We start from the raw sequence: 8,285 nt of genomic DNA on the forward strand, positions 1-8,285 counted from the left end.
AAGGCATTGTAAAGTGGTATTAATACTTCACGTGATCTTGATTCTATCCCTCTGTTAATGCAGCCCAGCACTGTGTTGGCTTTTTTGGCAGCTGCAGCACACTGCTGGCTCATATCTAGGTGATTGTCCACTAGGACTCCGAGATCCCTCTCACAGTTACTACTATTGAGCAAGGTACCCCCTATACTATACCTGTACAGTATAGGGGGTACCTTGCTCAATAGTAGTAACTGTGACCTTCACTGTTCCTGCCTTTTCTCTGCCTTACATGTTCTTGGATCAGGTGCAGAAGGCAGTTCCTCTTCCTGACCAGCTTCAGCTCTGCTTCAACCAAATCATTCTCAAATGGCTACTCAGAGCCACTGACCAACTCTCCTCCTGACGTGCCTGGAACTGGTTCATCCTCCTCTGAGCTGACATCTGGAGAGGTATCTAGGGAAGCGTCCGGGGGAAGTCATCATACGGTGTTCAAGTCTATCATGATCTTCTGAATCTTGAGCCTATCTTCCAAAGTGCTGGCTGTTCTCCCCAGCTTGCTGTTGTCTGCACATTTGATGAGTTCCCCTTCTATCCCTTCATCTAAATCATTTATGAAGATGTTGAAGATACTGGACCTTAAACAGAACCTTGGGGTATCTCACTGCTTACTTCCCTCCAGGCAATTGAAGTTCTATTGAGGACTATACATTAATGCAGTTGGTCAGACAGTTACGAATCCATCTTGTGGTGATGCTGTCTAGCCCACATTTTTTTTATCTTATCAAGAAGTAGGCTGTGGTCTATTTTGTCAAGTGCCTTACTGAAGCCCAAGTATACTATGTCCACCACATTTTGCTGGTCTACTGATTTAGTCACTTTTGTCAAAGAATGCAGTAAGGTTTGTCTGGCATGATCTGTTTTTGACAAACCCGTGTTGGCTTCTAGTAATAGCTTTGCTTGTTTCAGTGTATTCGCAGATCCATTGTTTGATTATCTTTTCCAGGATCTTCCTAGATATTGATGTCAGGCTGATTGGTATGTAGTTTCCTGGATCCGTGTTTTTTCCCCCTTTTTTGAAGATGGAATCACATCAGCTCTTTCCCAATCCCCTGGTAGTTCCCCAGTGATGACTGGGCCTAGTTCACTTCAATATGGCATCAATATGACTCTAACACAACTCATATATGGCTTCTTCACTGACTATAGAAGCATTATTGTAAAAAAAATACAGGCATCTTTTGCCTGCAATTACATCTTTAATCCCAATTGATACATTACATACTTCATCTGAAAAATTTACATTATGCCAGGATTTCACTCTCAAAATACAAACTAAAACTGTTAACCCAAGCTTCCTTTGCAACTGTATGATCCACAAATCATCACATTCCAAATATTGAAGAATCAGCCTGATGATTTAAACAGGACATTTTTAACATACATGCAAACTATGCAATGCCATTCTTAATTATGATGCACATAGTTACATGTAACTCACATAATTGTTTAAGTAGAAGAACACAGCTAATACTTAGCACCGACACATTTATTCGTTTAGAATTATTTATATCCCATTTTTCAACTTGAAAACTTTTTTAGTACAATTTATCAATGAAATACTGGTATTTGGCACTGATCCTATCAGAAAGTAAGTAAGATCACCTGCATTTAGAAATCTGGAGATGTGAACTTCCACCAATCCCCAGCAAAGGTTTGTGACGATGGCAGCCGAAACTATTTGGAAATTATAATCCTGGCTAATATGATCAAATTATTCTCAATTTCCCAAGTGTACTGTATATATATATATATATACATGGCATCATCACAAGAGTTTTATAATTATGGCACCGTGGAAATATGACTATTACTACCCTACGACTACATACATGCAGAAACTCAAAGAAATGTTCTTTTTTACATGGACTTTGTTTTTACAAAGAACTATATCTGTATTGCAAAACAGGAAGTGGGAGGGTTAGAGTTAAAAACATATTGAAACTTACATTTCAACATATATTCCAACAATATAAAGTGTGTAGCTTTTGCTTTAACCCTCTCATTTTACAGTATATATATATATATTCAAGAAGATAATCAAACACCAGGATAAAATACAAACAAAACTGCTTTAATATACTTAGCTTTCGTCGGCTAACTGCCAACGTCATCAGAGTAAAATGGCGGTGTTTTGGGAGCTTGCTTATAAAGCCGGCCGTTTTTGCGCTCTGCTCATGGAGCGAGTTACCGGTCTGCCCGCCCCAATTGGCCGTATTGTTTCTAGCTGTCCCGCATCAGTCCGTGTTTTCTTAAACTCAGGGATCATTTCCTCCCTTACGGTTGCTCTCCTTGTCCGCCTGGTTCGTGTCCGAGTGCCTGTTGCTGTGGGTTGGTTCCCTAATGCCTCTTGTCCTATGGCCACCCCTTCTTTTAGCTGTGCCCTAGCGTAATTAAGGACATATATATATACACACACACACATATACATGTATATATATACATATATACATACATACATATATATATATGCGATATTAATATTTACCTATTACATTCAAGGTTAGCGTGACATTAGATGTTCCAAAAGCATTGGTTGCTTGGCATGTGAAGGCTCCAGAATCATTAACTCCCACTGAACGGATGCTCAGCGTTAATTTTTGTTCATATTCATAATCACGCACATTCTTGCTTTTGCTGGAAAGATTCTGTCGGCAAGGGAGAGGAAAAATTACCATCTAAGATACAGTGTACATAGCATCATTCTCAAATAAATTAAAAATAGATGTAATTATAACTTCACCATATTAATATTCATAACTTAAAACTTGAATAATAAGACATCAAGACAAACCTGTCACTGGAANGCTCACTTATCATTTTCTTGCCTATCTTAACTTGTGTTTCTATACTGTTTTTTATGGCACTATTTTTGATAGGTTGGTCTGTTTTTTCCCTTTGTGTAAAGACAGATGCAAAAAACGAGTTAAATAGTTCTGCTTTCTCCCTATTGCTTGTCACCTTCTTACCACTTTCTCCCACTAATGGACCAATCGTTTCCTTCACATATAAATCAAAACATGATATTCCAGCATTTTTAAGACTAGTTTACAAAATACAAGTACATCTTCCATTCTGTAATGAGAATATAAGAAATTTGTTTCACTTTTACTTCTGGAAAAAAATAAATATAGGAATGTTTATTCTCTTTGGATTTGGTAATGTCTTTCCAGTTCTCCAGTTTTTATAATCACCATTAGCATTACAAAGAGATGTAAAAGAAACAGACAAATATCTTTTTGTCCAGCATGATAAAAATATAATATTAAGCCAGTTCATATACTTGCATGGGCTAAAATAAATTAATGCATATACAATAATGTATTAATTTTCATTAATAAAGCATGGTTAAAATTTAAAAATTTATATTTGGGCCTGCTGTTTTAGATCATTAAATAAAAAACTGTTATATCGCAATTAAATATCAAATTGTAGTCCAAGGAGTGTCAAAACCTGGGGACGAAGTTAAAAAAGAGCACTCAGCCTAGAATCTCTACATAGCCACAAGCGGACTAAGGCCAACCCCCCTTTAATTCAGTTGACCCTTATCTTTACTCCTAGCAGATACTATTAGTTGAGAATATTCCTGCACATAGACAAGAGTAACAATAAATCAGTTTAATTGGATCATGTGTGGATCTGATCTTTTGCGCCTGACACAAATGGGTTAGAACAGAATAAAAGTAGAAGAAAGTGATAGTTGAAATGAAAACACAGCTATAAAATGTATAAGACAGGATACCATTTTTGAACTGTTATAACTATTTTAATATAGTCATTATTATTATATTTGTTAATAAAACATATTAAATCCTTACTATATGGTTCTTTCAGTAGTGCAAGGGGTAATTGTCTGATACAATAATCAAAAACACACAGCAGAAGCTGGAAAGAGATAACCAAATCATCTTCCATCTGCAGTATTTTTCCTGAAATATTAAATAAAAATATTTGTGCTGAATATAAATCTTTATAAAATAAGACGTTCTCTTTTGAAATGTTCATCAAAGCCATTATAAAATAATTAATTGGTCTTTTTCTCCTTTACTCCCCTAGTTCAGAGGAAGCCCTAAAATTCATTAAATGTTGGTAATAGTATGGTCTAGTGGTTAAGGCACCAGGCTAGAAAGTGGGAGACCCTGAATTCTAAGTCTGTCTTAGCCATGAAAGCCAGTTGGGTAACTGTGGGCCAGTCACTCTCTCAGTCCAACCCACCTCACTGGGTTATTGTGGGGAAAACAGGAGGAAGGTGTGCTAGATGCGTTTGCTGCCTTATTTGTAAAAATAATAAAGGTAAGATAGAAATAAATAAAAAATAAGTAGAGGAATACTGAATTTCAGCTGGTACAAATATTAAATATATTCCTCTTTCTTTTGCTCAGATAAATTGATAAGCTAATCCTTATCTCTGCTCTACCAGAATAGTTAGCCACTATAATGCGTTGTTTAAAATGTTGGATTGGAACAGAGAAAATGAAGTTCAAGTTCTACTAGACTATGAAACTCGTTGGATGGCACAGGGAAAGTCGTTTTCTTATTGCCAAACATTTTTATTATAGAAATTATATGAGGGAACACTGTCACTTGCAATCCTTTGAGATCTCAGAGTAAATATAGACTTTAAATATACTATAATATCACTCAATAATATTAACTATTATTTGTTTTTATTATCTTGAACCAATAAACCAAAAATTCCCAAAAATACTTTGCTAATCAAACTATTATTTCAGTTATAAACACAATTTGAAATGAAGTAAATTCCATGTAATAATAAATTATTTAAACATCCGTACCTTTTGCCAAAAGAAACATAATCCAGCAGTGTTTTATAAATAAGCAAGAACTTATTTCAGCAGAAGTTCTACAAATAAAACACAGTAAGATTTCACATTTGACCTTTTAAAGCAATTGTAAATATAGTGGCTACATATTTTGCATGGCATAGACATTTTCAGCCAAAAAATAATAATAGTTAAATAGGAATATTTCATTTACATTTTTAGGAAAAATGTTAACATTACACGACATCAATAAAAGTAAAACAACATGACTGCCCTCCTGCTATTAACTTTATCAGAACTCATAAAAATTCAAGATAGGAGCAATAGTTTTCACTTTTTTGTAACATCAGCTTGGATCAATAGCTATATTTCCTAGTCTATGTTCTGAACTTATTTCAAGTTACCTAATTATGGTGAAAGTATTTCTTAAAATTATTCTTACCTCTCCATCACTAATTGTAAAGGTAACAATTAAAATCATTATTTGTCATTTAAAGAAAAAAATCAGCTAACAACCCTACTCACCCATCTGTCCTTACCCATTGTGCTGTCTGAATATTTGAAATAATAAGTTTTATAATAATAATAATAATATTAGCCATTTTTATTTTATGAAAACAAACTTACTGATCATTGGGCTTGTCAATGCAGATAATTTCACAAGTCCTAAAAACAACAGAAATGAACACATCTGCTTATAAAATCTGAAATTTCACCTTAATATATTTATAATATCTTAGAGGAGATGGTTTTCTTGTGGGGTTAATCAGAACTAATTATAGTAGCAAAAGTATTTTTAGTGAAATTGGGCCAATGCAAAATGGGATTATTTAATATTTTTGAGAAATTCAGGGAGCAGACCTCAAGGTTCAGAATTCAACAGGAAGGGCCCTTGCTGATTATGTTCTTGAGATGATCTGGCAGTCTTCAGAGCATAAGAAAAAAATTGTAAACACTTAACTGTTATCAAATTAAAAAAAGCAAAACTCTTATCATATTATATCTCATATTACATCCATCAATGTATGTTCATGTTAAAATATTTTAAACCACTTATTTAAAAATTAAGTAATAAACAATATAAAATAACAAAACTTATAGTAAAAATATTATATTATAAAAAGAATACAATAAAACCAACATTCACTATCAGAGAACCTGGCATGTACTTAGAATGGTTGCAATGCTTTGGGTCATGTGATCACTTTTTGTAATCTTCTGACAAGTAAAGTCAATGGGAAAGCAAGATTCAGTTAAGAACCGTGTAAGGACCGGCCCCAGATGATCCCTCAGGAAAGTAAAACTTTTGAATCCATGTGGTTGATTCAAAAGAACTTTACTGAGTGAAAGTGGTTGCAGGAAAGTCAGGCAGAATCTGAAGGTCCTGCGTAAAGCATACAGCTATTCTTTCATTTTTCCCATGTCCCAACCCCCCGACTAATCCACTGGCAGCCAATATGATGCCACAAAGATGTTTTGAGAATGCTGAGGTGCTAGGCAGATAACAGGTCACTCTCAGGGCACGATGGCCTTGGAACCAGGCTGGAACCAGCTGGGAGGGAGTCTGCTTCCTTTCCAAAGGCAGTCCCCCTAATTCCCAAACATTACAGCAAAGTGAAAGCATCACAAATATGCCAATGTCCCCCCCCCCAACAGAATGGCAGGACACAAAGGTGGACCTGACATGCTAAAACATATAAAGAATGGTTGCTGGAATTGAGTATGTCTAGTTTAATGAAGAGAAGAACTAGGGGTGACATGATAGCAGTGTTCCAATATCTCAGGGGTTGCCATAAGAAAGAGGGAGTCAACAACCTGCCTCCAAAAGTTGTGAATGCTCCAACACTGGAAGTTTTTAAGAAGAGACTGGACAACCATTTGTCTGAAATGGTATAGGGTTTCCTGCCTGAGCAGGGGGTTGGAGTAGAAGATCTCCAAGGTCCCTTCCAACTCTATTATTTTATTTTCATCATCATCATCATCATCATCATCATCATCATCATCATCATCATCATCATCATCATTATTATTATTATTGTTATTGTTGTTGTTGTTGTTATATCATTATTATTATTCTGTTCCCCTGAACAGCAACATTAGTCCTGTAGAAGAGAACAATGTTCCCCCTTAATCATTAATGGCTCAGGGGGTGGTGGCAGTTCAAGTTGGCAGGAGAAAATAACCTCGGGTTTTAACAAACTACAATAGTACACAGGGTGGACCCGTTGAAGGGGCTTGGGCAAATCTAATTCTACAGTTATTGATCATGGGTTTAATGGAAAAGGGCCCCACGTATTTGGGCCCTAACTTCTTTGATGGTTGCAGAGACTGTAGGTAGTGGGTGGACAAATAGACATGATCTCCGACATGGAAGGCTTTAGGTTCCACACATTTTTTGTCAGCCTGCTTCTTATATGCATCATGAGCCTCCTCTAAAGATTTCCTTACAACAGGTCATGTGTTGCGCAGTTGCGAAAGCATCCCAAATATGCCAATGTTCCTCTCTCCCAACAGAATGGCAGGACATGAAGGTGCACCTGACAAACCGTGTTATTAGCTTAACAACTGCAGTAATTCACTTAACAATGTGACAAGACATGTAGTAAAATGGGACTAAACTCATTTAACAACTTTCCCACTTAGCAACAGAAATATTGGGCTCAATTGGAGTCATAAGATAAGGACTACCTGTATTTGGGTAGCTGTAGCCTATCAGAATCCACTGAAAGGATCCTCTGCTAATGTGTGAAAACTTTAGTTATTGACTGACTATGTATGGAATGGATATCTGTTTCAGCTCTGACCATAGGAGCTGATGTGTTGTCAGTTCCCAGTAAGCTTCTTAAAAAATAGGTCTCTATTAAGCTAGCTTTTGTAAGGCTCCACAATTCCACATCATAAATCAGCATTGGGGTTATTTTTGTCCTGAACACTTTCACTATGGGGGTCAAGATATCTGGATAATTATAGTTGAACAGTTTATAAAATCTTTTAGTGCTTGCCTTGGCCCATGGCCAAGCTTCTTTTAAAATGATAACTTTTTAAAGTATATTAAAACTTGTACCATCTATAGAAACTGTTACTGATTGGACTACATACAGTACTTATTTTACATATTTTTTTAACCCCAAAGGAAAAACAACTCGGAACTCAGTAATATCCCTTATAATAGTTTCTTTTTCACATATACATTAGATGGTGTTAATAAGAAAATTCAGGATAAGTTTATACTAGTGTGTAGTAATAATGAGTAGTTTTGAATAGATTTGGATTATTGTGTGTTTATTTCCTAGATTAGCTTTGGGAAGTCCTGGGGGGGAGGGGGGAAAAGGGTAGGTTTGTATTATAGATTTATATGTATGATTTTTTAAGGAGGTGCCCGGTGATACCCCAACTGCACAAGACGGGATGGTTGAGTGAGGAAGGGAGGTAGGAAAGAGGGAGGAAGGAGGAGTGGTGGTAGAA

General features: G+C 36.0%; 1 protein-coding gene across 1 annotated transcript in view; it reads right to left on the minus strand.

The window, feature by feature from the left end:
- Positions 1-8,285, minus strand: part of RB1 (RB transcriptional corepressor 1) — an 83,357-nt gene that overhangs the window by 55,845 nt on the left and 19,227 nt on the right. Inside the window, exons 5-7 of the mRNA XM_015812334.1 lie at positions 5,448-5,486; positions 4,833-4,900; positions 3,855-3,965 (exon numbers count right to left, since the gene is read on the minus strand). Of these exons, the coding sequence (XP_015667820.1) occupies positions 3,855-3,965; positions 4,833-4,900; positions 5,448-5,486 (218 nt within the window). The remainder of the gene's footprint in view (positions 1-3,854; positions 3,966-4,832; positions 4,901-5,447; positions 5,487-8,285) is intronic.

The sequence above is a fragment of the Protobothrops mucrosquamatus genome, unplaced genomic scaffold (genome assembly GCF_001527695.2).
Source record: "Protobothrops mucrosquamatus isolate PMUCROS unplaced genomic scaffold, P.Mucros_1.0 scaffold78, whole genome shotgun sequence".
In the NCBI taxonomy this organism is placed as follows: Eukaryota; Metazoa; Chordata; class Lepidosauria; order Squamata; family Viperidae; genus Protobothrops; species Protobothrops mucrosquamatus.